We start from the raw sequence: 27,139 nt of genomic DNA, 5'->3' as shown, positions 1-27,139 counted from the left end.
CCCAGGTCTACTCTGGTGCCCTATGACTGCTCTGGTGCCTTTGGCAGGTCTGTGGTGTGACAGAAGTAGCTCAATGGCTAAAGAAAGGCCAGGAGAGCCATGAGACAGAAACAGAGATGGAGAGCAGCAGGGCTGGGATGCTGCTCCTGTGCAGCCGGGGCTGTTGACAGCTTTTGCTGGGTGCAGCTGCAGGAATGTGGCTCCATCAGGCTCATCTGGCAGTGCCAAAACCAGCTCTGCTCCACTGAGGATGCCACAGGCAGGGATTGCTGGCACTGACAGAGAGCAGGAAACTGGGCTGTTGCCTCCCAGTTTCCACTGCCCCTTCCCTGCCTTCAGTGAATGGCACCAGGTGTGCCTCTGTGCTGGACCATGGTGCCAGCAGCACAGTGGAGCAGGATGGTGGCCAAGCAGGAAGTCCTGGGGACGCCCGCCGTGGCTCCAAACATCACCTTTGCCCGCAGTTCCTGTTTTGGCAGGGATATAAAGGTGGTGTGGGCAGGGAGAGCCCAGCGTAGTACAGCATTGCAAGAAGCCAGGATGGGAGTGCAGAGCTTGGCAGTGGCTTGTGGGGCACTGGCCTTGTGCCTGGCACTCACCACAGCCACCAACCCCGGCTTCGTGGTGAGGATCACCCAGGCAGGCTTGGACTACGGTGGGTTCTGCTTCTCATTTCTCTCCTCACAGACGTGCTGGTGGCAGAGGTGTGGAGCCAGGCAGCTTGTGAGAAGTGCAGGGTCCCAGGTCAGCATGGGAGATCGTTGGCCATGGGTGCCCATGTGAAGAGCACAGGGGCAGGATGGAGAAATCCTTGAACAGGAGTTCCAAAAGCATGCCCAGAGCTTCCCCGTTGCACCTGCCTGCACCTCACCCCACAACTTTATGGAGCCCCTGCAGAGGGGACCAGCCCTTGGGGTCTCAGGAAGATGCAGTGAGGCAATGTGGGAGACTAGTACAGCAGGACGGTCCTGGTCTCACAGCATGTCCAAGCAGCAAAGCCGTGAGCCTGGAGGAGGGAGCTGCAAAGGAGAGAGGAGCTGGGGAGCTTTGGGATGGGGCAGTGACAGACATGGATGGGCCCCGTGCTACTTTTATTGAAGCTGCTGGAGCCGAGGCTCCAGCAGAGTGCAGTTATGGATTGAAATACACTGTATGAGAAGCATACAGCATTGCCTGTGTGCTGACAGGGCTCTGTGCACAGAGGTTTGCTTTAAAGCCAGCCTGGGATGGGGTATCACCTGGATCTTTCCTTTGATCCTTCCACTGCATGCCCGGTGTGTGCTCCAGCTCCTGTGGCAGTGGTGGAGTGATGCTCTCCCTGTGTCCCTGCAGCCAAGCAGCAGGGGATCACGATCCTGGAGAAGGACCTGGCCCAGCTGAAGCTGCCAGACATCTCGGGTAAATCGGGGAAGGTGCGCTATGAGCTGTCCAGGTGAGCCCTGCCAGTACCTTGGAGCCACCCACTGCCCCCCAACGAAGGCGAGGGGTAGGAGGGGTGGGGAGGGTGGGGAGTCCCCAGAGCAGTGAGGACCATCCTGTCCCCTCCACAGCTCCCTGAGATGTTGGTCCTGTCCTTGGTGCAGGCAGATATGTTCCCCTTTGTTTTTGTATGCCCCTTGCCCAAGGGGAAAAAGGGAACCAGGGTCAGAGCACTGGGGGTATGGGTGGATTGTGTGCAGCCCAAACCTGGGTAGTGGAGATGGCCTTGCCTGTGGGACAGAGCACACATTCCCATGTGGAGTAGGAGCCCAGTCACTGTGGAAATGCCAGCTCCCTGCTGCCCCAGGTGCCTCTCTGCTCCTGCAGTGCAGCCTTTGGAGCTGCTGTGGGTGGCTGCAAGGGCCACATTCCCAAAGGTGCCTCCTTGCACTGTGTGTCCCTGCCAGGCATAGCTTTGCAGCAGCACAACTGCAGCTGGGGATGCTGCCAGTGCAGTGACTCCACTCCTTCCCGCTCACCCTCCTTCCCTCTCCTATTGTCTCCCTCTGTCCCCCCCTAGCCTTGTGCTTGGGAGTGACGAACCACTCTAACATGACTTTTTTATTATTCATGTATTTTTAGACTGCGCATTCCCAATTTCCGCTTGCCTCACTCAAGGATTACCCCGATCTCCAATGTGGGCCTGCAGGTCTCCATCTCCAATGCCTTTGTCGAGCTGGATGGAGACTGGCGGGTGAAGTATAGCCTGATGTGAGTGCCCAGCTCTTCCTCTCTCTGTTCAGGCTCCCACTCTGTGTCTCCCTCTCTGGATCTGGACAGGTTTTTTCTCCTCTCCCTCTCCCTTGTTTTGGGCAGCTGTCACTTTGCTCCCCCAGATGGATAGATGGATATGATGGATAAAAGAGGGTGGGAGGCAGGAACAAGGCACACACTGGGAGAGCTATACATGGACCCTCAGGTCTCTCTTCCATCTCCCCTACTTACTCTCACTCCCCTCTATTTAAAGGTTACCTCTCCTAGTTTATGTGCCAATGAAATTTGTTTCCCCTGAGTTTAAACACTTTTCCAGTCTCCTCTGGGTGCACCATACAGGGCAAGATTGATCTACACAGATTCATCCTTAAGCTGATTTGAGGTCTCTTCACCAGGCCTTGGCATTGACAAATGTCCTTTTTTCATTCCCCACTCCCTGCAGTCGGGGACATGGATCTTTTAACCTGAGGATGGAAAATGTCTACATCGAAATTGTCCTGAGGCTGGGCAGTGACACCACTGGGCAGCCCACCATCAGCACCTCGGATTGCAAGGCCATCATCTCCAATGTTCGTGTGCACTTTTCAAGCAAGTTTGGGTATGTAATTTCACTGGAAGGTTTGGAAACACTGTGTGTTAGCCCACCTGCCATGGGAATGTGGCTCTGCCATTGGAACGTGGCCCTGGTGCAAGGAGCAGGTTGTTGGCAAATTGGCAGTTGCCTGGTCTTAAATCTGGCCTGAATTTCTCCTGCTGTGGCTGCACATTTAACAGGTGTGGTTAATGCAGACACCAGACTTCTGTGGTTTACCAGGGAGCCTATTTGCAAATGGGAACCCTAGGGCAAAAGCCAGATGTCAAATTGGTGTGGGAGTGATGTTCCCAGGGTGTTGCATCTCTAGGGTCTCCATTTCCTGAGCATAGACTTCTGCAATATGGATCTGAGCTGGACTGGGCTTTTCTCTGTGTTTGTCTGCAGGTGGCTTTACAACCTGTTCCGCAAGAATATTGAGTCCAAGTTGCAGAAGAATATGGGTAGCAAGGTATGTGAGCAGAAGAGAGCAGGGCCCTGGGTTTTCTGGTGATCTTTAGCCCTCACTTGTAGGTGATGTGCTGGAAAGATCAGATGTAGGGATGTAGCTAGAGCCAGAGCACACACCTGTGGGGTGGGTTAATCCCCTCAGTTGCTCTGCTTTGGCTGAGTCCTGGCTGCTCGGCACGGTTCATTCCTGCATGGGCCACATGAGATTCCTTCAAACGGTCTCCCCAGAGCTGAGCTGTGCCGAGGGGAAATTTCTGCAAGCAGATGCTTGTAGGTATAAACCCTGCTTGTGTCTTGGACACTTCATGTGCTGCCTGATGAATGGAGACAATCATCACTGTGTGCTCTTTTATTTAAGCAGGCTCTGTCATGGAGCAGGGAGCGTGGCTGAGGCTGCGAGCGGGGGCTGTGATCCGGCTGCCCCCGCTCAGCTCTGTGACTATTCTGTTCCACAGGTCTGTGACAATGTCGCCAAGTCTGTACAAAACGAGCTCCAGAAGCACATCCAGACCCTGCCAGGTACTGGAGGCTTGCAAATGGGTTTAGGAGCAGCTCTTCCTAGCTTTTCCCAGCCATGAGGAATGTTTTACTTTGGGTCCACTCTCCATCTCCTGGCATTCTGGCACCCAAGGTGGAAGCCAGGGAGCACCTTCTTGGCAAAGACAAATCACTCTGTGTCCTGTTGGGTTTTGGAGATCCCTTCAGGACCTGTGCCCAAGGGCTGGCAGGGGCTTGGGCTGCCTTGGCTGGGGGATCCAGGCCATTCCTCAGCTCCAGGAAACGGCTGTGAAAAAGCCAGGAGGAAAATGTTTTTTTCTCTTCTAAACAGGAGCAAGCACAGGGGCAGTTGGTAGTGAGCTGATGCACCAGGAAGCCCAGGCATGGCACTGCCCAGACACCAGCAGAAGCCATCTGTGCCCTGCTTTCCCAACAATGTCATTCTTATTCATCTCTCTTCCTCGTGTTTACAGTCACAGCCAGGATAGATGACAAGATTGGGATTGATTACTCATTGGTGGCACCTCCAAGAACTACTGCCCAGTCCCTGGATCTGGACCTGAAGGTGAGAGGTGGCCCTCGGGACACTTGATTTGGCCAATGCCATTGCCACACGCAGGTGGGAACCAAGGTTTTGGTACCTGCTGCCAATGCTGTTTGTCAGCCTGAGTGAGCAGGTGAACCCCACTGCTAGTGGCAGCCCTTCTCCACGTCTCTCCCTCCTCCCAGGGTGAATTCTACTCCCTGGGCCACCGCTCCACCGTCTCCTTCTCACCACTGCCACTGGCCTTGCCCTCGGATCATGACCGCATGGTTTACTTTGGAGCCTCCAGCTACTTCTTCAACACAGCTGGCATTGCCTACCACAAGGCTGGGGCACTGGTCTTTGAAATCACAGAGGCCATGGTGAGTGGCACGAGTGGGACAGGGCTGGGAAAAAGGTTCCATTTGCTGAGGTGCTCCGGAGCAGCCAGCAGTCTTGGAGAAGCCCCAGTGAGAGAGCTGGGGGGCTGTGGGATGGTGCTGGGCTATCAGACATGGCAGCATTTGGGGATGGGAGGGCTCCCCATGGGCTCCTCTGTGCCAGGTTGCCCCAGTGTGACAGTCCTCCCCCTGCAGATCCCAAAGGATGCGGGATTCAGATTGGACACCTCTGTCTTCTCAGCCTTCATTCCCCAGGTGAGCAGTCTGGTCCTGCCTGCCCAGAGCTCTTGCACACACAGGCTTTGCTCTGTGCCAGAAGTTCTCCATCAGGACCAGAGGTTTGTGCCATCATTCCCCTTCTCTCCCTCCTCCCACACAGCTGGAGGAGATGTACCCGAACATGACAATGAAGTTCAGGCTGTCTGCTCCCACTGCTCCGTTCCTGACTATTGGACCAGGAGGAATCTCCTTCCAGCCCACTGTGGATGCTCAGGCTTATGCCATCCTTCCCAACTCCAGCCTGGCTCCTCTCTTCCTCCTTAGCCTGGTGAGTTCAGACACAGCCAGTGGTGATGGGGCAGAAGGGGGTTTGAGCTGTGCCCAGTCCTGTTGCCCAGATCCTGCCGGGGGAGGTGCTGGGTGCTGTCCAGGCACAGTGGGGGTGTTCCCAACAGAACAATTCCTGCACTGACTAATGCTGTTTTAATGCTGGGTGCAAACACAGCCCTGGATGGGCAGTGGTGTGTTTGAGCTGGTCACAGCCGTTCTCCCAGGTGTCTGCTTTGGGGTGAGCACTGCCACAGCTCTGTGCTCTCTCCCCAGACAGGGAACGTGTCCGCTGTCCTCAACGTCAGATCCGGCCACATCGTTGGGAGCCTGGATGTGGGCAGGTACAGAGGGGAGCAGCCACTGACTGGGCCAGGGGTGGCAGGGGGTGTTTCTGTACTGGGTGCCCAAGGACAGAGAGGGGGTGGGAAGATCCCAGGGATGTGGGCTTGATGTGGATGGAATGGGCTGGGGCTGGAGGGAGTGGGATCTGCATGGACGTTGCTGGGTGGAATCACTCCCTCCGTTGGGACATCCTCCACAGCACCACTTCTGTCCCTGCACAGGATCAGGCTCTCTCTGAAGGATTCGGCTGTCGGCGCTTTCCAGGTAAGCTATCCTTGACCATGACCAGAGCCGCCCGCATGGAGCTGGCAGCCTGCTGGGGGCCAGGACAAGGTCTCATTCCCTGCTGCCTCCCAATATGGGACCTGAGGGTGCACCCAGGACCCCACATTCACCCTTGACCCTGCAGCCATCTCCTGCCTTAGCCTGCAAGGCTGGGAAAGGATGAGGAGCCAGATCTGTTGCTGCTCTCACCCCAACATTTCCTACCCTGCCAGTGTGGCCAGACAACACTGCTGGTGTCTCTGGCAAAGTGTGTGCCCATCCCAGCTTCTCATCTCCTTTTCCTAATTATCCTCCATTGCCTTCATGTCTCCTGTCTCACAAGCTAGAGTTTTTTCTCTCCCTCTCCCCACTCCCCAGGTGCGAATGATGCAGTCCATAATAAACTACTTGACTTCCCATGTCCTGCTCCCGCATGTCAATGGTGAGAACCTACTGTGGGGAATGGGGATACTGGAGCACCCTCCACTCAGGTTGCTCTGTCCAAGTGGTCTCAGCTCACTAATTAAATCCTCATTGCCAAGGCTGATCCAGGGAAAAGTGCGTGCAGGAGGCGGCAGTAAAGCGGTGGGAGCCTCTTGCTGCTCTGACAGGCTCCCAGCAGCAAATGCAATGGAAAAAATGAGCCCTGTGCATTTCTTAATGCTTTCCAGACCCTCTCCCCCAATCCCTGCTTCTCCTGCCTCGCCAGCAGTTCAGACCAGAGTGGGGCTGTTGGCTGGAGGGGCTGAGGGGGCTGTCATGGCACAACACGCAGCCCTGCCCCAGGAGCTTGGGAGGAGTTTCCCCTGCCTCCCCCAGGAGCAGTGAAGGAGAGAAAAGGGCTGGGGGAAGGAGGTGGCCACCTTCTCTGTGTGCGCTGTGCTCCCTTGACTCCCATTCCCATCCCAATGCAGAGAACATGTGTTGTCTTTTCCAGCCCGCTTAGATGAGGGTTTCCCTCTGGCACTGCCAAACAGGATTCAGCTCTCCAATATCCTCGTGAAGTTCCACCAGGTGAGTGAGGGGCAGCAGCTGGTCCTGGCTGCGGCCCATCCTGCTGCCCCCAAAATCCTCCTTACCAGCACAGCCTCCAAATCCAGTTCCTCCAGCTGTGCTGGGAAGTGATGGATGGGAGGGTGCTGTTCACTGAGATTCCAATGGCTCAGTGGCAAACCAGAGCACAACAATCCATCAGGGATGTGGTGGGCACTGGGCTATGCAGCTTCCAGGGCCAGTTTAGCACTTTGTTTCTTTCTCCCAGAATTTCCTGCTGCTTGGAGCAGATGTTCACTTCCAGCCCCAGGGATGAAGATAAGGCAATGGGAGCCCTACAGCACTAAATACGCTCCATTCACCACTTTGCCCTTCCCTGCCCCTGATCCCAGCACCAAAGGTCACTGGTCCTGCCCGTGCCCTGCGCTGCTGCCTTCACCTGGACCCTCCATCCTCCTGCTAGGGTCTCACCTGGTGCTACCATGAGCTGGGGGTGCCCTGTCCTGAGCCACCCTGCCTCCTTCCTCTGGGCAGCAATAAAGGTGCCGGTGCCAGGGCCTGAGTGTCAGTGTCACTGTTTATGCTTGGGGCTACACTGGGCCAGGTGGGAGCTGGAGCAGGATCAGGACCACTTTGTTGGACTGTTTCCCTGGCCCTGGCAAGGCACCACAGAACACCTGTGTTCTGCTGTTCTGTCCCTTCACTCCAGCCTTGGGGCAGTGTGCTTGGAAAGAGCACAGTGGAAAAAAGCCTTGGGGGTGCTGGTCAACAGCAGCTGAACATGAGCACCAGGTGGTCAAGAAGGCCAGGGGCATCCTGGCCTGTATCAACTTGGCCTGTAACCAGTGAGGCAGCCAGAGAAGGGATTGTCCCCCTGGCATGGGTGAGGCCTTTGTCCAGTTCTGGGTCCGTCACTTCAAAATGGACGTGGAGCTGCTGGAGCATTTCCAAAGAAGGGCAATGGAGCTGGGGAAGCGGCTGGAGCTGGGAGGGAGCTGGGGCGGGGGGCTCAGCCTGGAGAACAGGAGGCTCAGGGGGGTCCTTCTTGCCCTCACAACTCCTTTACAGGAGCATGCAGACGGGGTGGGGGGGAGTAGGAGTCGAGCTCTGCTTCAAGGCAGCAAGCAACAGTACAAGAGGACATGCTGCACCAGGGGACTTTTAAATTGGATATTGGGGAATATTCCTTCACAGAAAGGGTCATTAGACCGTGGAATGAGCTGCCCAGGGAGCTGGTGGAGTAACCATCCCTGGAGGTGTTTAAGGGAACACTAGACAGGGCGCTCAGTGCCCTGGTCTAGTTGACACGGTGGTTCTGCGTCACAGGTTGAACTTGATGATCTCGGAGGTCCTTTCCAACCTAATTAATTCTGTAATTTTATCATTCCCGCGGCGGCGCCGCCCAGCAGCGGGGCGGGCCCGGAACGGCGGCGGCGCGGAACGTGGCGCCGAGGGGCGGAGGCAGCGGCGGGGCGGCTTTGTCGGCGCACGGCGAGGCCGCCCCATCCCCGGCCGGCCGGTCCGTCCCCCAAAGCGCCCCCCCCGGCCGCGGCCATGCTGCCCGGGGCCCGAGCGCTGCGGGCGGCGGGGCTGCTCCGCCCGTCCGGGGCCGCCCCCCGCACCGGGGCCCCCCGCAGAGCGCGCTGCGGGCCGGGACAGCGGCCGGTGGGGCGCGGCGTCGCGCTGCCCGCGGGGCCAGACCTACGGCACTTCCTGAGGGCCGCTGCCGCGCGGCAGCCGGGACCGTCACAGGAGCTGCCGCCTGAGCCGGGCTGTACCCCCGGGGCTCCGAAAGGTCTGTGGGTCTTCGGGCCCGGAGCTGTTGTGATCAGCCGAGCCCCGCTGCTGTGGCCTCGCTGCAGGGTTTAGGGCAGCCGTAAGGCCTGTGTAGACAGTGGTGCTCCACAGCCGGAGCGGAGTGGGGAAAACGGGTTGTTTGGGAGCTTTTGGGGCCCTGAAGGGATTTTGACGCTGGAAGGAGTTTAGTCCTTGGCTGTAAAGTCGTGTGTGTTCTTCCACCATGGAGCTGGGCAGAGAGCAGGTTGCTGTGGGGCTGTGGTGCCCTGGCTGAGATGGTTTTCATTGCCATGAGTGTTGTATCTCAGTAAGGACACAGCTGCTGCTGCTCTGCAGTCACAGCCCAACCCCGCTGTGTTGCAAAGCACACAGGTTTCCCAGAGTCTGTCCTTCGGTTTATCTTCCGTGGGCTGCAGGCAGCTTTTGTGCAGCTTCCCTGACTCCAGTGGTGGGATTGAAGGCTTCTTCCCGGAGAGCAGGGGACAGGACAGGTTGTGGATGGGAGCTGAGCAGGCTCCTGCTCACATGCCGTTTGTTACAGTGTACCTGGAGACCTACGGCTGCCAGATGAACGTCAGTGACACGGAGATCGCCTGGGCCATCCTGCAGAGGAGTGGCTACGACAGGACAAAGGAGCTGGCTGAGGTAAGGCACCGCCTCGGCGGCTCTCCTGGAGCACAGCCCTCAGGCCTTGGCTGTGCCTGCAAGTCCCGGCTTTTCTCTGGAGCACAACCCCGTGGGGTGTTATGAGTTTTGCAGTCTGAGTTCTGTGAAGTGAAGGAAACTGCTTAACAAGTGTGGTAGAAAGCTGTGGGTTGCCTTTTTTCTTTAAACTACTGGGCTCCATCTCAGCTGGAGAGGGATTGGACACAGCAGGATCCTCCTGTCTCATCTTTGAGTTTACTTTTACCATTTAGTGAAGACTCTGCTGGTCTTCTGTTTCTTTCTTGCAGCTCCTTTTGTGGAAACCTGCCGTGTACTCAGGCAGATCTTTTTCCCTGAGTTAAGTGAGTTTTATAGCTTCAGGTTACCTAGGCAGGGCATGAGAACTTACTGTTTGGCTTTTATAGATTTTTCTCTTTCTGTTGTTTTCGATGTAGGCAGATGTGGTTCTTCTTGTCACCTGTTCTGTGAGGTAAGGAAATGTTTGTCACTGGTTCGGGACAGTTTTTAAAGAATTAACATTTGAAAACCAAGGCAATAAAGGTGTTGCATGAGGAAAGGAGTGTGCAGGTGTGAAACTGGCTGTTTAGTTGAGAGTAGGGCTGGCTGGTGCTATGATTTATGACATTAATTGTGCTATGAATTGCTTCTCTGGGTAGTGAGAAATACTTTGGTAGTGTAAGCTCTGTGTAAATGCCGTGGGCAGTGAGACACCTGCACAATTAATGATTTTATTTTTAAATATTCTATTTTCCCTTGAAGCAACTCTCTAGTACTGTGTCTGTACTTCAAAAATGTGAGAAATGTGTTTAGGGACAACTTGATATAAAGGGAACTTTGCTTGTTTTTTCTGAATGCGAGAGACACCAGATGCTCATTGTCACTTGCAGGGTACCTTGTACTGTGGGCAAGGCACTTTTACTCCCCAAGAGCTAGTCCCTGAGGTGTTTCTGCTATGGAGATGCTCTCAGGCAAGCAGAGTGATAGCAGATAAGACAGAGTCAAGACATAATCCCCACACCACAAACGGCACTCTCAGGTGCCATTAGATTCCTTGCCTTTAGCTGCATTCTGCTCACAAAGCACTTGGGCCGCTTAAGGCTGGGGCTGTGCTCAGGAGCAGCAGTCGCAATGCCCAGTTTTCCTGGTTCCCCAGGGAGAAGGCAGAGCAGGCCATCTGGAACCGCCTGCAGCACCTCAAGGCGCTGAAGGCCCGGCGGCCCCAGGCTCGAGCTCCGCTCCGCATCGGGATCCTGGGTAGGGCCGCGCTGCCTCACCGGTGTCCCACTGCCAGCACCCGCCTTTCCCTGGGGTGCAAGCAGCTGGGAAGGGCTGTGGGGCACTGCCTCCTGAGGACTCTTCTCCTGTGTTGGCAGGATGCATGGCCGAGAGGCTTAAGGAGGAGATTCTGCACAGGGAGAAGCTGGTCGATGTTGTGGCAGGCCCTGATGCCTACCGTGACCTTCCCCGGCTGCTGGCAGTGGCAGAGTCTGGCCAGCAAGCTGCCAATGTCCTGCTGTCCCTAGATGAGACTTATGCTGACATTCTCCCAGTCCAGACTAGTGCAGGTGGCACAACAGCGTTTGTGTGAGTACCTTTTCCCAGTGCTTGTTTCTGTGGCTCCGATTTGGAAATCTGCTGTGCAGAGCGTATGTGTCAGTGACAGCAGCTGCCCAGGAGATGCAATGCCTGGCTGCACTGAGTCTCCCAGAGTGTGTGTGTGTGTGTGTGTGTGTGTGTGTGTATGTGTTTGCTGCGGCTTTGCTGTGTGACTGAGCCCTGGAGAGCGTGCCCTGAGCTCTGGCTGTTGTGGACTTCTCTCTCTCTCCTTTGGGAATGCTGACTCTCAGTCTGATGCTGCATTGAGTGATTTCTGTGCCACTGTTCCTTCCTGAAGTCCATGCCTCTCTCATCCCCTGCCTTCTGTGGTGCCCTGACCCAGGTTCTGCTATTTATTATTCTAATCCTCCACACATTATTACTTCTGATTGCTTAGTTTTGGTGATAACATTGTCAGACACGTAATCAGACTCTGCTCAGTGTGGCTGTAGCGTATGAAGGGACAGTATCGCTCTCTGCAGGAGTGGGATGTAGAAGGATCTTTGATCACTGCCAGGCTGCAGTATCAGTCTGTGCCTCATTAGTTCTTTCCAGCTTTCTTGGAAATGTGCATGAAAAATAAGGAGGTGTTAGCTCAGGGCAAGCTGAATGCAGTGTGGACAGCCTGTGTGTGGAGCTTGGCTGCAGGCAGCAGTACTGGGCTCGTCCTGGGCAGGATGCACCGTGGGTGGTTCTGGAGAAGGGGGTGTGACCTGTGCTTTACCTCTCGGCAGGTCCATCATGCGGGGCTGTGACAACATGTGCAGTTACTGCATTGTGCCCTTCACCCGAGGCAGGGAAAGGAGCCGCCCCATTGCCTCCATCCTGCAGGAAGTGAGGATGCTCTCGGATCAGGTGAGGCAGAGCATCCTCCCAGCTGTCCCAAACCATGGGAGGAAGGGTGGTTCCTGGTAACAGTGTTTTCAGTGGTACTTGTAACCAGTGTCACTGCCTTTATCTGCAGAGTTGAGGTTGTGGTGGGATTCCACCAGTGCCTTTTTGATTCCCCTTGTAATGCTCCATCACAGACAGGGAAGGAAGGGCTTCTGTTGGAAACTCCTTGGAGTAAAACCATGGATGCCCTTGTAGCTCAGCCATCCTGCCCAGGTTATATTTCTTCCTCTCTGTTTATTTTGTAGGGAGTGAAAGAAGTGACCCTCTTGGGTCAGAATGTCAACAGCTTTCGAGACCTGTCTGAGGTGCAGTTTCAGTCAGTGGCTGCCCCGGGCCTCAGTCGTGGCTTTAGCACAGTCTACAAAACCAAACAGGGAGGTTTGCGCTTCTCACACCTGCTGGACCAGGTCTCTAGAATTGACCCAGAAATGAGGATCCGTTTCACCTCTCCACACCCCAAGGATTTTCCTGATGAGGCAAGTGTAAAATAAACACCTTGGCCTCTGCTTGCAGGCAGTGAGGCAGCTCTGAAATGTGAGGTATGAGCTCTGCTGCCTTCCCAAACAAAGAGAATGTGGGTTCCCAAACTGGGAACAGCAGCTTCTGGGAGTTGGATGTTAGGGCTAAAGCTGGCAAATTTGCAGTTTGCTGGCTTTTACCCAGGGAAGACTCATCCTTTGGCACCCTGGTACAGTTAAACTGACTGAGACATCTTCTGATCACTTACCACAGGTCCTGCAGCTCATCCAGGAGCGACACAACATCTGCAAACAGCTGCACCTCCCAGTCCAGAGTGGGAGCACACGAGTCCTGGAGGCCATGCGGCGAGGGTGGGTCACCTCACGAGGAGCCCTGTGTCCTGTCCTCTGATTTGGGCTGCTGGTTTCTCCTCACTGATGTTACGGGTTTCCAGTTAGCAAATCCATGTGCTGTTGATTGCAGGTACACAAGGGAAGCGTATTTAGAGCTTGTGCACCACGTGCGAGACTCTATTCCAGGTGCGTGTTCCTATGGCTTGGTTTGAACTCGGCACAGCTGCACCTCACAGTCCTTTCTCAAGTGCAGCATTCTGGTCTTCCTTGAGGGAAGTGTACAGCTGTGTGCCTGTTACAGGAGTGAGCTTGAGCAGTGATTTCATCACTGGGTTCTGTGGAGAGACAGAGGAGGATCACCAGCAGACGGTGTCCTTGCTGCGGGAAGTCCGCTACAACGTCGGCTTCCTGTTTGCCTACAGCATGAGGCAGGTGAGTGCAGGCCCTGGTGGAGAAAGAAGGCTGTTATCTCTGGGTGTGTCCCCTAAAGTCCTCAGTGCTGTTTCTCACAATAACACATTTTTTAAAAAGCTATTGAAAATCATACCAAAGAATTGGTGTACTGGTGGATGTCGTTTGTCCCAGGCAGCCCTTGTAGGGTATGTGGTTCTGCAAGGGCTGTTGTGCCTGGGAGGCTTCTAGATTCTCTGTAGGAGTGTCAGGGTTGGTAACTTCTCAGTGACCTGGCTCTGCAGATGCTCCAGGGTTATTACAGAGACGCAACTGTGTCAGCAGAGGCTGCAAATACATTATTTACTGATGAGGAATGTGCTGATGGAGCTGGGCTGTAGCCCAGCTGTAAAGGTCTGTCAGTCAAGTCTGGAGGGAAGTGGCAAATTTTTGAGAAATTATTTCCATGAGAAGAGTGGGTAGTTGGTTAGTCTCCATTAGAGTGCTCTCCAGAGTGTGTGATACTGTTGGGGAAGGGGACAGGAGGTTGGGAAATGTAAGGAAGCAAAGGGATTTGGACCACCATTCAGTATACAGATTAGAAATAGTAGAATCTGTTGCCTGTCTGTGAACAGACAGGCACAGGCACATTCCACACAGGACCTGCAAAACTGTTTCACAGCCACTGATACTCAGTGCCCTGCATTCAGACCTTCTGCCTAAGAGGTGGAGAAGAAAGATGTGGGGAGCACAAGGACGTGGCTAGCGCTGGAACAGTTCCTTTGTGATACAAACTGAAATGATGTTGGAATGTGGGAAGCTGTTGCTGGCAGAGCAGTGGAGCTGGCTGGGGTCAGAGGAGGCTCTGAGCTCAGGCTGGGTGCTGAGGGGCTGCACTGGCTCTGTGTGTGCAGAAGACCCGGGCGCATCACCGGCTGCAGGACGATGTCCCCACAGACGTGAAGAAGCGGCGGCTGGAGGAGCTCATTGCCACCTTCCGGGAGGAGGCTGCCAGGGCCAACGCGGCACTGGTGGGACGGGCCCAGCTGGTGCTGGTGGAAGGGGTGAGTGGGCCTGGAATGGAGTTGCCCTCCTCCTTTCTTGCTGGCTCTGAGGCTCTGCACAGCAGTCGCCACTCCTGCCTTCCCTTCTCACTTCCCCCTTGTAATCCCAGTACTCCCAAGACTTTCTTCACACTTAAGCAGACAGCATGACTTTTCCAGAGCACTGAGCTGAGCACAGGGGATGGGATCTGTTAGGGATGCATCTCTGGCCAAGCACAGAATTTGTGCTTTGGTGTGTGAGTGTCACCCAGCATCTCTGGCCACAGTGCTCTGTTCCAGGGCTTGGTTAACATGGGTTTAATACCATCAATAGTGCTCAATTAATTCCTGAGGCAATAAAGCCCAGCAGTGAATCAGAGCAATTGCCATGCAGGTAATGTTCCCTGTCCTCTTTCCAGCCCAGCAAACGCTCTGCCTCGGAGCTGTGTGGGAGGAACGATGGCAACATCAAGGTGATCTTCCCCGACGCCGAGCTGGAGGATGCTGCCGAGTGCGGGGCTCCAGGCAGAGCCCAGCCAGGGGACTATGTGATGGTGAAGGTGACCTACCTGCACTGCTCATTTCCTTGCACAGTGCTGTTCTCTAGGGCAGCTGCTGCCAGAAGAGCCTAAAATTAGAATGGATCTTCCCCAGCCTTTCTGTGCCTGAGGATCTGTGTTGTTTCTTTCAGGTAACCTCTGCCAGCTCACAGACCCTGCGGGGAGTTCCGCTCTGCCGGACCACCCTGTCCCGTGCTGCTGCTTCTCACTGAGGGATCCCTGCTGCCCTTGGATGGAAGCAGCACATATTCTCCATGAAGAAACAACAAAGTGTGGTCAGGTGCAGATATGGTAGAATAAGGGAGATATATATGTATATTAAAATTTATTTATGAAATAATAAAGTACATATATATTTCTGCTTTGGTGCCTACTTACCCCTCACAGATGTGTGCAGGTTCAAAGGGGTAGAAGCTGTGTGTGAACTTGCAAAATCCAAGTACTGTGAGATTGTGTATTTTGACCTGCCCTGAGGCTTGTCCCACCTTCACAGTGCTGCAGGTCTGTCCTCTGACTGTGAGCACGTCCTCTGGAAGAGCCCAGCCTGAGAGATGGATGTGCAGAGTAGTTCCTTCCTACGAGCTCAGCTGAATTTGGGAGCTGCAAAAGCTGGTAGTACCTACAAAACACAGCCCCAATAGCTGCTGGAGAATAGCAGGAGTACTGTCAAAGGGTAGAAAGAACTGAAATAACAGATGATTGATTAATTCTTTCCAAATATTGGCAAAATGCTTGGAAAGGGGATGCAAGAACCCACACCACACTTGTGTGGTGGAATGTGGCGCTGGACTGTGGAATGAAAAATGGTGTTTAGTGTGCACCAGTGAATCTGTTGTGTCTGGGGCTGAAGGAATGCAGCCTTGCCGGGTATTTGGGAGGATTGGATCTTGTCTGGAGAAGATTTCCTTGTTTCCAGGCCTGGGGGATGCACAAGAAGAGATGGCTGCTCGTTGAGGGTCATCTCTGGCCTCTTAAAACCTGGGGTGCAGTTTTTTAATCCAAACATACATGGGTGTCCTTCCCTTTGCTTATTAAGAGAAGTGGTTGTATTGATTTAAATGGCCAGCAAGTTCTTCAAGTGCATCTGACAGTTCCTTGTTTTCATCAGCCTGCAGCTGCCCCTGGCTGCACAGTGTCACATTCCAGCCTGCTCTGTGAAATTCAAACAAGGACCTGTGACCTGCACTTGTGAGTAAACTGAGATGTGGGAAAGGATCACCCCATTTCATACAGATAATCATGTCATTAAAATAAATCCTTGTAAAAGGCTCTAGCCAGTGTCCAGTTTTGAAGGAGCAGCTGGTAGCAGGGCAGTCACCACATGAATTTGCAGAATTTTAAAATAAACTTGAAAGGGTTTTGCTCGAAAGCCGCCTCTCCTGCTCAGCTCTTTCTGGGCTATAATTGCATCTCTTTGAAAACAGCATGGTTCACTGAATATTCATTAGGCTTCAAGAAACAAATACATTTTGCTTATTATCTCAGCGCTGAGTCTCTTCTCCTAGAAGTGAATCTGCACAGTCAGCACAGTCCGTGTGGGCTCTGAGGTGCTGACAGGCACACAGGGCTGGTCTGCCCTCCTGCTTCCACATGGGGAAGGTGTCTTTGGCCCAAGTTCACAAACCAGGGTTTGAACCTCTGCTGCCCAGTGAGAGTGAGCCTGTGGTCCAGGTGGGTTTCAGGAAGAGGCAGCAGTTTGGGACAAAACCCCAAAGGAAGCAGCAGCATGTGTAAGCAACAGCCCTCAGAGCTGATGGGTACTGAGGCCATGCTTGGCTCATCAAACCCACTGGGCAGTGGCAAATTTCAGCTGCCCCATGGCAAATCTTTCAGCTCATGATTCCCAGGCATTCTGGGACCACGGCTCAAGCCAGCACCCTGGAAAGGGCTGTCATCCACCTTTCCCTGCTCATTTTGACCTCCCCAGGAGCACCTATTCCAGGTGGGAAATGCAGACCACAGTGTGCCCTCCCCCCTCCATCCTGCTTTGAGGCCGGCTGTGGCCGTTTTACAATCATTATTTTAAGAGCGGGAGACTAATGAGGAGAAGAGCTGGGTTTTACATTTTGATGAGGAGGTGATAATGCTCACTGCACGGGCTCTCCGGGGAGCCATAGCACTCACCATTTGCTTCGCCTCCTTAGTTTTTATAGGCCTCGGGAATGAAGACCGAGGTTTTAAAGCAGCAAAGCATCCATTAGGAAGTGCTTACGATGACCTTGGAGGCTGAGTCAGTCCTTTGGCACAGCCTGGAAGTAGGAATGTGTTGTTTTCCTTGAGCCCTGGAGATGGGATGTGGGTTCTGTGTCACTTGTCAGGTTTGCTGCCTAAATCCAGCTGTTGGGAAAGCTGAACTCGTACCTTGTGTTCTTTCTTGCACGTTTCTGTTCCCACCCTGAGCAGGGATGAAAGCGTTGAACTCTCCCGGCCCTCCCATCTCCCTGATGTACACCTGCACCTTCTGCAAGTTGAAGTAGTGCCCTTCCAGTCATTCGTGCCCCAGTTACACCCATGGGCAAACACCTAAGGAGGCGTTTGGCAGATCAGGTTTCCCAGTACAGACCTGAAGTGCAGGGATGACATTTACTTTCCAACAGCAGCCGTGCCCTGAGGGTGTCTCCTGACACCGGAATTTCGTAACACGCAGCCTGCACTTTCTTTTCTGCTGGCAGGGCGTGTGGGTGAGGCTGGACATCACCCGCACACACAAATAGCTTCACCTGGCAGAAAGGTCGCTGTGAGGGAGAACAAGAGCCCGTTTGTTCCCCGGACCCCCATCAGAGAACAAACTTGTTTGTCCTCAGGCCTTGGCTGTGCTCAGGGAGTGGAGGGACAGAGCAGCAGGCGCTCACAGCCCCTGTTCCCTGCTCAGCGCTGGCTTTTGTTGGCCTAAGGACAGCCTCAAAATTGATGCCTATTACTGCCTACACCTGCCTGCCCAAACTTGCTCCCTTCTCCAAGACTTTTGAAGCAGCTTGGGCAGAGCAGTCAGGCTTTTCCAAGTGCCACAGCTGGCAGTGGTGTTATCACATCCTCCCTCAGAACCCCTCGAGCTCTGCAGTCTGTTTTCCCTCTCTGTGTCATGGTGCTGGTGGAGGGAAGGATGGGAGTTTTCCCTGATGGAAGCCTGTAAGCAGAGTTTGCTTTAGGTCAGCTGGAGGAGCCTCGTTCTGCTGAGGGGGTGGCAGGTGACAAGGCATTGCCTCTGCGTGATGCCAGTAGCCTGCCAGGCTGCCACCCTCCTCTTCTCATGGGTTTTCACTTCAGCAGACAGGCTCCATGTGCCTGCCAGCCCATTCCCCCAGGCCTCCTCCTGCCTGCTCTGGGACTGCCGTGGGCTGGGGGTCCAGGGAGTTTTCTTTCAGCAGCTTCTCATCACTATTTCTGAAGCCAGCTCTTCGCACAGAGCTTTGGGATTTAATGCATCATAAAGAACTTTCAAAACTGTTTTCCACTTCTAAAACCAGTCCTATCTTTAGTTCACTCCTTTCTGAAACTGGCAGTGGTTGGGTTCTGGCAGGGCAGGTACTGCTGCTCCTACAGGCTCCTCTGCAGTCACTGGTGAGCTCTGTGCTGTGCTGGAAATGCAACGAGTTCTCCATTGCCATTGCTTGGTGCACCCCTAGACCAGCCCCAAGCTGCTCTGCAGGCCCCCCAGGTTGGCATTGTCTGTCCCCAGCGTCCCTCCATGTCCGTGCGCCTTCTGGAGCACTGCTGGGCTGTGACCTGCATGGCAATGACCGAGGTACCGGTGGTGAGTGGCAGCTCCAAGTTCTGCGGTTTGTGAATTCAGAGGATATCTCACAGTCTGTCACAGGCACTGCTGCTCTCTGGGGGCCAGCAGTCCTGCGGCTTTCCCTCCTCCTTTGTGAGCAATTTATTTCCTTTACTGACAGACAACTATTGACTTCTCATTCTCCTGAAGATGAGATGTCTTGTCTCATCAGGTTTAAATTAGTTTTATCTTTAGCCTTTCCTATTAATAAGCTCTCATCGCAGTGTCATTACTTGATATCTATTTTCTGATGTTTTTCATTAATGGCTCTGTATCTTCCAGATATTTTTTCAAGTATTTTTTTTTCCCTGCTGCTGAGTTATTTAACAGTCAGACACAGATCAGAGACATGAAGATGGTCTGATGCTGGTCAGAGACAGCACAGAATGGCCCAGCACCACTTGGTGTGCAGGGCAGGACACTGAGACTGTGATGGGACAGCAGTGAGGCTGCATTGAGGCTGTCAGGGTTGGTCATGCATCCCCTCCCTGTCTCTCTGCATCCCTCTCATCCCAGCCTGAGCTCTGACATGCCTGGGGCTCTCAGGAGCACGAGTCAATAGAGTAATTAAAATGCCTCCTGTGTGGCGAAGGTGCTGCAATTCCTTTGGACAGCTGTATTTGTGGAAAACAGAGGACTACTTTCTGTGCTTCGTGTGCCTGGCAGAGGCTCTTCCCCTTCAGCAGAACTTCCACTAGGAAATGTGAAAGGGAATTATTTCACATTATTTCAAGGAGGCCGCTGCCCAGGGTCCCTGTTCTTACTGGATCTGAGCTGCATTCCCTGGCATCCAGTCTGGGGCAGCTGCCACTGCCACCAGTAACATGGAGCTGAAAGTACTGGCAGCCTGGGAACAGGCAAGGTAGCCAACACAGGGGCAAGCAGGGTGGCCAGCACAAGGACAAGAAAGGGCTTTCTCATTTTGTCTTCAAAGGGTGTCAAAAGCAAAGTCCATCAGTGTTGAAAACACCCAAATCTCAACCTCGCTGCCCTACATGTACTTCTTGCATTAAGGAGGAGAAGAGGGGTGTCTTAATTCCTGGAGAGCAAACCCAGGGGTGACAACAGCCTGATGCACAGTGGCATGTCTAACAGAGCTGTCAGTGTGTTCAGGGACACTGCCAGGGGTGTGTTTGCCACTTACAGAGCCAGGTCACCACGGGATCCCTCAGCCACCCCAGCTGTGACTCCCATGTAGGAGTTACAGAGCAGCTGCAGGACGGGCAATTTGCAGCAGTGCCTCCAGCAGAGGGTTTGAGGGTGATTAATATTCAGCACACTGCTGTGAAAATGAACAGGCAAAAGGGATTGTCCTCCTTCCCTTCCTGCATCTGTGAGGACAGTGAGGGGAACAGAAATGAAATTCACTTTTGGTCAGGCTGATCATGGGGTTTTGAGACTAGACAAGGTGCTCCCTTTTCTTTGGGCTATTTAGTGTATTTTAATATGTTCCTTTTTTTTTTCTTTTTTTTTTTTTCTTTTTCTTTTTCTTTTAAATGTCTTTCTGTAATTTAATTACAGGAACTTTAAAAAAGAATAGTCGGAGGCTTTGGTTGAAGCTATCAGAACTAAACAGGAGGCAATTCCAAAACCAGTGTCCTTTTTAAAAAAAGAAACATTCTGACATTTCATTAAAGGAAAGAATCTTTCCACAATTTCATATCCAACCTCCATTTTGAAAATCCCTTATCCTGTTGGTGGGAAAGCTTTCCATACCCCATGCTCAGCAGCCAGTACAGCAGAGTCTGGCAGGAGCAATGGCCAACACTGACAGTACCCCTGGGATGCTCTGCTCAGCAGAGAGGTGTCATTGGGTGCAGAAGCCTGGGAGAGGCTCAGAGCAGCCTCCTCAGGGGAACAGTAGGGTGAGAGGAACCCCAGGAAAAACCCCATCAGTGCTCCTGCAGCCAGAGCTGGCAAAGATCTGAGCTGTTCCAGTCACCTGTCCTGCCACACTGGGGCTGTGTGTTGCCAGAGCAGGGACATCTCCCGTGGCACTGTTTTTATTAATATTGTGGATCAGACCAGTGCAGGGGTTGCTGCTGTCCCCACAGGGCTCACAGTGCCCAGTGGCTGCGCACCTCTGCTTCTGTGGCAGCAGAGGTGGGACCCAGCCTGAGGGCACCGTGCTGCCTGTAGTGATCTGGGGTTTGGCATTTTGGCTCTAGGGTTACTGAGGGAATATTTACACCTCTTTTTGCAATCATTCACAGCAAGTGAGCCTAGAATGGGGCTTGGCACGTTTCTTCATCCTCCTCCTTCTGTTTCCTTAGGAACTGGAAACTGAAGGTGCCCAATGAGGTGTTACGGTTTCAATAGCTTGGTCCAAGACACTGCTACCCATCCTGTCCTCCTCCTCTGACAGAGCTCTGCCTCTGTCACCAAAGGGCACCCAACATATGCCATTCATTTTTGTGCTCTGAGCACACGTGGATCATCAACACCAAGACCCATTCACTGAGCCCCCAGTGTGTGGGTGTTACTGCAGCCAGAGCGAGGTGCTCTGGGTGCAGCCTGGACGTGCCCAATGCCCACATCTCATTAGCCTTGTTACCTCTGTCATTAATTGGCAGGGCAGGGTGGCATTGGCTCACTCACAATAGTGAGGTAAAGAGAGTGAAGGAGCAGTAGGAGAGGCTGTGCTGTGGTCCTATGGCACTGGTGACACATCAGCCACACCAGTACCTTGGGAAAAGAGCAGTGAGAACCTCCAAGGTTTTCAGGGGAACATTTAGCCACTCAGAAGATGTGAGCAGGAGCCTTGGACGTGGCAGCATGGTACCAGGAGGATGTGGCTGCAAACTCCCAGCTAACAGCACCAGGACTCCCCCGTGCCTGTTGGATGGGGCTCTGGGGCCCTGGGCAGAACCAGAGGGACCCACGCCAGGCAGAGGCAGAGAGAGGCGTAACAGGTGCTGCCCACCAATAATGCCCAGCAGAGCCAAAGTGGAAATGGTAGGTGGTACATGGTGCTGTGCCAGTGGATCTGGAGGCTGCAGGGCTTGGGCATCTGTCCCTGGCCCCAGCATGTCTCACCATGCAGCCATTCTGCTCCAGGGCTGTGGCACAGCCAGCCTGGAATGAGGTTTGATGCCAATGCAGCCAGGAGCAAGCTCCTGTGCCCAAGCACTTGCTGGCGACTGCCACTGCCCTCCCCAGGGTCCTGGGGGTCCCAGCCCCAGCCTGGGGGGGAGCTGTCTCCCTGGGGCCCCAGGGATGTGTTTATTCATGTCAAACAGCTCCCAGCTCACTGGCAACAGGCGGGAGCAGAAATACACACTAAAAGAACCAGCAGCTCAGGGACAGGGGCAGAATAAATCTGCATAAATACAAATGAGGGGAATATTTATTTGCCACATTGACCACGTTTCTGTAGCTGCTTTAAGCTGTGAGAGTGGGGAGGGTTTGGGCTCCCTTCAGGCCTGGCTCTGAGGCTGCAGCTCCTGTGGTTCCCTACCTTTCCAGCAGACTCACCTATTCAATATTCCTCACATGTGAGTTACTCCTGTAGCTGATGGGAGAGATAAATAACAAAACCCTTGCAAATGCAAAATTTCTTTGGCAGTTTGGAATGGAACCAAGTCACATGCTGAATGCAGATGAAGAAAAATCATTTTTATTGTAAGGAGTAACAGAAGGGTGTGAATCTGCCTCAAATCCACCTCTCCCACAATGCAGCACATCCAAATCCACTTGGAGATTACAAGGCAGGATAGCATTCACTCTGATCCGTTCAAAGCGTCGCTGTTTGGGAACAAATAGGCTGAGTGTGAGCCTGGATTAGGCTGGGGGCTTTTTTGCTTCTTTTTAACAGTATGAAATCACTGGGAACAGCAAAATTCCCTTTTGAAATGGTAAGCCAATCAAGAAGCAGAAGGAGAGCAAAGACAAAGTGTTTACAGCTCAATGAATTCGTCCCTTTTCTCTCTTCCCTTCTCAGAAGGATTTGTGCAGTTGGCGCAAACTCATTCAATTCCTGAGGGGACAAACCCCTGCCTAGCTGTCTGCATCCAGCACCTGGAATGTCCCCTCTGTGCTGAGCCATTACCTGGCCTAAACCCCAGCCCAAGTGAAGCTGGGGTGAGCGTGAGGAAAAACCAGCGGATCAAGATCATCCTTCATCAGTCAGTGACATAACAAGTGGATTGTGGCCATGACAGCCAGGAGGGACACAGGCAAGACCTGGGGCTCTTGGCTCCACAGTCACAGTGTCATCAACATGGCTGATCATCAACATGACTGATCATTGACATAGCTAGTTATCAATATGGCTAATTATCAACATAGATCACCGTTGGCACAGATTATCATTGGCACAGATTATCATTGGCACAGATAACTCGAGGCTGGACAGAGACACTAAAATCTGAGAAGGCTGAAATGTGGAGCAGAAGAAAGAGTCTTTTCTTGGTTGAGTTTCTCCATTTTCATGTCTCTTCTCCACCTGCTGAGTTGTTTTCCTCCTTTCTCTCCTCCTCCTTGGGAATCACCTGCAGGGGGACCTGGAGGGATACCAGAGTGGAGGTTTTAGGCAGCCCTGTGCTACCCCTGTCACCTCCCACTACCAGGGAGCAGGGTCAGGACTCTTCTCACCCAGCCCAGGTACTGGCACCGGCACAATCGGCAGCAGAGCTCTGAGCCAGGTCCCCAGCCAGCAAATCCTCCTTACCACAGGGTGCTGCCAGTCCCGCAGCTATGGATTGATCCCGGGATCAACACCTGCAGCTGGGGAAGAAACATCCAGGTCAGTGCACTCCCCTCTCCAGGTCCCCAAAGCCTGACAGTCCCCTGACATCCCCCACCACGGGACCAGGCTCGGCAGTGCCTGATGTACCAGTGGCCTGAGAGCCTCCAGCTTTATGGGCAGAGATGATTTAGTGCCCTCAGGAATACGACTCTGGGGAAGCTGGGAAGACTTCCAACTCTTCCTTCCCTTCCCTATATATTAACTTTCCATGCATATGAAGCTGAAAGCTCTTCCAATCACCTCTGCAAATATTAATTAATCCTCGCAGCATCCTGAGGACCATTATTCACTCTTATTAAGCAAATATTATTAAATCCTTTTATAAGAGGTGAAGTGACTTTTCCAGGGCTGTGCAGGGCACAAGTAGGAGTGCACAGGCTTTCTCTTGCTACTGTATTCCAGATCTGCCACTGCACAGGGGAAAGCTGCTCATATTTGAGCTGGGGGCCATCTCTGAGGACCAGGGACCCCAGCCACCCCCAGCACTGCTGTGCCCTGTGAGGTACAAGTGCTCTGTGGGACTGCTCTGAGATGATCAGCATGGGGCAGCTCTGGCTGCACCCCAGAGCCATGAGAACCCTCCCCACTCTTGCCCACTACCCAGGACTGTGTCTTCAATTGCAGCTGCCCTGTTCTGGCTCACAGACACCCGTGGGATCCCCATGGCAGCTCTGGGGCTGGACTTACTCTGAAGGAGCCAGTCGATGAAGGTGCTTGGGAATGGGGCGTTCTGCAAAGAACAAGGAGTTGTTAGAGCGTGTGAATGTGGAGGGAGGGCAGCAGTGTGGGGACATGGGATGGAAAACAGGATGGAACATGGCTCTACCTGCAGATCCAGCTCCACATAGTGCCCAGATGTCACTGGCAGTTTGGAGAGGGCAGAGTAGATTTTCCCCAGAAGCCCAAAGGAGATGACACCTGGGGAGAGCGAGAGAAGCCATCAGGGCTGAGCAGAGCTGCCTGTGGGTCACTGAGCCTGCTGGAGCCCTGTACCCACCCGGAGCATCTGGCAGAGGCTGGGAGAGCATTGTCCTGTCCAGCAAGGAGGAAAAACTTGTCCTTCCTATAGATCTCAAACTCCCTGGGGTTCAAAGGTTCTTATGAAAGCTGCTGCCCCAGAGCTCCCAGATGCAGATCCCATCATAAGGGAAATGTTGGGGGTAAATGGGGAGGGAAAATTCTGCTTTCATTGAAGCAACAATTGTGTGTGAGGTTTGACATGAACAGAGCTGGGGAGGGAAAACCCTCTGGCTCTGTGGGGCTGCACCTGGGGGTCCTGGCATAGCCAACTCTTGGCAGCAGCTCGGGTCTAGCCCTGGTTAGAAAAACACCCATAAGAAGAGCAGGACTGCGGTGTCTGGCAGTGGTGGTGAGTCAAGACTCTACCCCTCACAGTGGCTTTGCCAGTGGAGAAAAGCTGCTCCTGCTCCATGCAGAGACCTCTGCTTCCACAGCTCCATCTCTCCAGAGGACACCTGCTGCCCGTGGAGGTGGCCAGACACCCAACCCCTGAGTGTCATTCTAAGACTTAATATAGGAAAGAAAATTTAATGACTTACGGTTGAGGAATTGCAGATTGATGTTGATGATGCTGACCCAGACGTTCACTAATGGGCAGAACTGCAATGGCAACAAGTGGCACAGTCTCAGTGAGAACACTGTGGGTGCAGCAGTGCGTTCCTCAGCACCACTCGAGTTTCACAGATTTAAATCAGGATGGGACAAACATCCTGATTTCATCTTAGAGCATAGTTCTTCCATGGAAAAAGAGCTATACAATTTGTTCAGCCCCCTTCTCAAAATGGCACAGTTTCTACTGAACAAGGTAAAAGATCCTGTAAAAGGCCACTTTGCTCTAAACAGGGCTGTTGCTTCTGCTCACCCCCACAGGGAGCAGCTGAGTATAAATTACCCCATAACATGGCATGATGAAATTGAAATTACTCCTAACAAATAAATTCTGACTGCAAGGAAGATCGAGCAATTTTGTGTGACTCACTTATGGGCTTGCAGGCATGTATCTGTGCATGCACAAATATATATTGTGTATGTATGTGTGTATATATATATATATATATGTATATATATATATTGTCCCTGCCAAGGGCAGGGGGATTGGAACTAACTAACCTTTGAGGTCCTTTCCAATCCAAACTGTTCTGTGATTCTGTGTGTGTGTATAAATCTACCAGGCAGTTCTGGCAGGAGCACTGACTGCAGCTGAAATGCAGCTTCACAGCAAAGAATATTCAGACACTCACCAGCGCAGGGACAAGGGTCTTAAGAGACTTGTTCAGCATGCTGCTCACCAGATTGGTGAGGAGGCTGGGGACGGAAAAGACAGACAAAAATTACCAGGGAAGTTGTCAAAATCCATGACTTGACATCAAGAAAACCTGAGCTTCCTCTGTGCAGCTCAAAACTGAGCTCCTCTGTAGAGGAGCCCCCTCCTCTTCTCTGGTAAGAGATGCCGCAAGCCCAAGAGCTCCCCCAGGCTTCAGCAGGAATTACAGGTGCTCAGAACTTTGTTGTCTGAATCCCCAAATCTGCTTGTTATGCTGTCAATCGGTGCCCAGATTTGAGACTGAAGTTCTGCCCCACTGCCAACTTTCAGAAGCTGACCCACACACTCACCCCTTTTGCAGGGTGACGCTGAAGCCACCAAGGAGGTTTTTGCAATCCTTAAGCACCAGCTTGAGGTCACTAGTGGAGTCCTGAGTTAGGGTGATGTGTGATGTGATGTTTGCTTCTACTGAGGATCCACTCAGAAACTGAAAAATCCTGGAAAAAAGGAAGGTTATGGGGGAAGCCAAAGCAGCACAGGAGAGCGGTGCCTGTGGTGGAGCCCCAAGCACAGCTTCGGCTGGGACCTTGCTTCAGTTTTGGGACTTCTCTCAGGCTCCTTGTCCTGTAACAGATAACAGACCCATAGAATTGTTCAGGTTGCAAAAGACCCCTAAGATCAAGAAGTGCAATTATCAAGCCAGCATCACCGCAATGTTCACTAAACCATGTCCTCAAGAGCCATATCCACATGTTTTTGGAACACTTCCACAGATGGTGAGCGTCTGTGGAGTGAGGACAGCTGGAAATGGTTCCAGAGAGAGTTAGCAGCACAGTCTTCCTCACCAGCCTCTTGCTCAGTGTTTGGGGATGTTTGTCCAGCACTCAGGAGTGTCCCATCCTCCCCAGCCCTCTCAGGTCCCCGTGGCCTTGCCCTCCAGTCTCACTCACCCTGGAAAGCGGAGCACCAGCTTCGAATACAGGTTCAGCACAAGCTCGGTCCCATGAAGGACCTTCCATGACACTCGGGCGTTCTCAAGGTTCAGCACCTTCAGCCTGGGGATTGACACCAAGGCAAACCTACCTTGAGATGACAGGATCAGCAGGAGCAGATCCTGCAGTCCCATCTCTTCCTGCTCATCATTTGACCTGTGGATATTCCCAGGTAAAAGTGAAGGTGGGGAAGGACCAATTCCCACTCTGCAAACAGCCAATCTCAAAGCATGGTTGAGTTTCTCAAGGCTATGTCCTCCTGAGACTCAGCCATCTCCATAGGTGGAGATTCCCCCACCTCCTGTGTTGCCTGTGGCAGTGTCACACCACTCCCATGGGTAAGACTTCTCCCATTTCTGGTTGGAATTTCCCCTGTCTCATGTGACCTGCGAGCCCAGGACGGCTGGTTTGTATGAGAGGGAGGGTCTGATCCCCTGGAAGTTATGGGACCCCCTGCAGTGAGCCCCACCACGGGGCTTCTGACTCACCAGGCATAGCGTGTCATCTTCTGGGAGGCTCCACCACCCAACAGTCCTCCTGCACCCAGAAGTCCTCCTGCTCCACCCAGAAGTCCTCCTGCTCCACCCAGAAGACCATCAAGTCCAAGCAGACTTCCATTGCCTAGGAGACCTCCTTTTCCAAGCAGCCCTGTGCCAAGCAGACCTGTTTCTCCAAGAAGGCTGTTATTGCCCAGGAGGCCATTGCCGAGGAGACCATTGCTGAGGAGATTACTGCCAAGTCCTTCTCCACCAAGGAGGCCTGTGCCAAGTCCTTCTCC

General features: G+C 53.2%; 3 protein-coding genes across 4 annotated transcripts; 2 read left to right on the top strand and 1 right to left on the bottom strand.

Moving 5' to 3' along the window:
* Nucleotides 1–540: 540 nt before the first annotated feature.
* LOC136298292 (bactericidal permeability-increasing protein-like) lies at nt 541–7,312 on the top strand. The gene is made up of 15 exons (XM_066198930.1): nt 541–655; nt 1,333–1,432; nt 2,062–2,190; nt 2,636–2,791; nt 3,173–3,236; nt 3,691–3,754; nt 4,207–4,298; nt 4,463–4,639; nt 4,853–4,912; nt 5,037–5,204; nt 5,480–5,547; nt 5,770–5,812; nt 6,191–6,254; nt 6,750–6,826; nt 7,074–7,312. Exons 1-15 carry the CDS (start codon nt 541–543, stop codon nt 7,119–7,121), a joined length of 1,425 nt encoding a protein of 474 aa, XP_066055027.1. The 3' UTR covers nt 7,122–7,312.
* A 329-nt stretch (nt 7,313–7,641) lies between these two features.
* On the top strand, nt 7,642–15,791 carry CDK5RAP1 (CDK5 regulatory subunit associated protein 1). Of its 2 annotated transcripts, none has more exons than XM_066199096.1 (13): nt 7,642–7,688; nt 9,144–9,247; nt 9,703–9,737; nt 10,422–10,522; nt 10,642–10,852; nt 11,599–11,719; nt 12,004–12,234; nt 12,491–12,588; nt 12,701–12,756; nt 12,872–13,002; nt 13,875–14,024; nt 14,423–14,563; nt 14,695–15,788. In XM_066199096.1, exons 1-13 carry the CDS (start codon nt 7,685–7,687, stop codon nt 14,773–14,775), a joined length of 1,464 nt encoding a protein of 487 aa, XP_066055193.1. In that variant the 5' UTR covers nt 7,642–7,684; the 3' UTR covers nt 14,776–15,788. The 2 variants fall into 2 exon arrangements, with proteins under 2 accessions (XP_066055193.1, XP_066055192.1); XM_066199095.1 differs by lacking the exon at nt 7,642–7,688 and adding an exon at nt 8,330–8,600 and having other exon boundaries at nt 14,695–15,791.
* A 6,155-nt stretch (nt 15,792–21,946) lies between these two features.
* Nucleotides 21,947–25,785, bottom strand: LOC136298415 (BPI fold-containing family B member 4-like). Its single transcript, XM_066199127.1, has 7 exons — nt 25,720–25,785; nt 25,347–25,410; nt 24,645–24,705; nt 23,912–24,003; nt 23,773–23,815; nt 23,008–23,063; nt 21,947–22,840 (listed from the first exon to the last, which is right to left on the bottom strand). Exons 2-6 carry the CDS (start codon nt 25,383–25,385, stop codon nt 23,032–23,034), a joined length of 267 nt encoding a protein of 88 aa, XP_066055224.1. The 5' UTR covers nt 25,386–25,410; nt 25,720–25,785; the 3' UTR covers nt 21,947–22,840; nt 23,008–23,031.
* Between the last annotated feature and the right edge of the window lie 1,354 nt (nt 25,786–27,139).

The sequence above is a fragment of the Chamaea fasciata genome, unplaced genomic scaffold (genome assembly GCF_029207755.1).
Source record: "Chamaea fasciata isolate MVZ Bird 193981 ecotype frontalis unplaced genomic scaffold, bChaFas1.0.hap1 SCAF_17, whole genome shotgun sequence".
In the NCBI taxonomy this organism is placed as follows: domain Eukaryota; kingdom Metazoa; phylum Chordata; class Aves; order Passeriformes; family Sylviidae; genus Chamaea; species Chamaea fasciata.
The sequence above is the reverse complement of the archived record's forward strand: the minus strand, read 5'-3'. Positions and strand labels throughout refer to the sequence as shown.

Bases quoted from the DNA above. Each gene is read 5' to 3' on its own strand.
- CDK5RAP1 (XM_066199095.1), top strand. From the start codon at position 8,360: ATGCTGCCCGGGGCCCGAGCGCTGCGGGCGGCGGGGCTGCTCCGCCCG. The intron at 9,738-10,421 runs GTAAGGAAATGT...CTGGTTCCCCAG, and splicing joins CTTGTCACCTGTTCTGTGAG to GGAGAAGGCAGAGCAGGCCA. The intron at 14,564-14,694 runs GTGACCTACCTG...TGTTTCTTTCAG, and splicing joins GGGACTATGTGATGGTGAAG to GTAACCTCTGCCAGCTCACA.
- LOC136298292 (XM_066198930.1), top strand. From the start codon at position 541: ATGGGAGTGCAGAGCTTGGCAGTGGCTTGTGGGGCACTGGCCTTGTGC. The intron at 3,755-4,206 runs GTACTGGAGGCT...TCGTGTTTACAG, and splicing joins GCACATCCAGACCCTGCCAG to TCACAGCCAGGATAGATGAC. The intron at 6,827-7,073 runs GTGAGTGAGGGG...TCTTTCTCCCAG, and splicing joins TCCTCGTGAAGTTCCACCAG to AATTTCCTGCTGCTTGGAGC.
- LOC136298415 (XM_066199127.1), bottom strand. From the start codon at position 25,385: ATGCTGAACAAGTCTCTTAAGACCCTTGTCCCTGCGCTG. The intron at 24,004-24,644 runs GTAAGTCATTAA...CGCTCTCCCCAG, and splicing joins CAATCTGCAATTCCTCAACC to GTGTCATCTCCTTTGGGCTT. The intron at 23,816-23,911 runs GTAGAGCCATGT...TGTTCTTTGCAG, and splicing joins ATGTGGAGCTGGATCTGCAG to AACGCCCCATTCCCAAGCAC.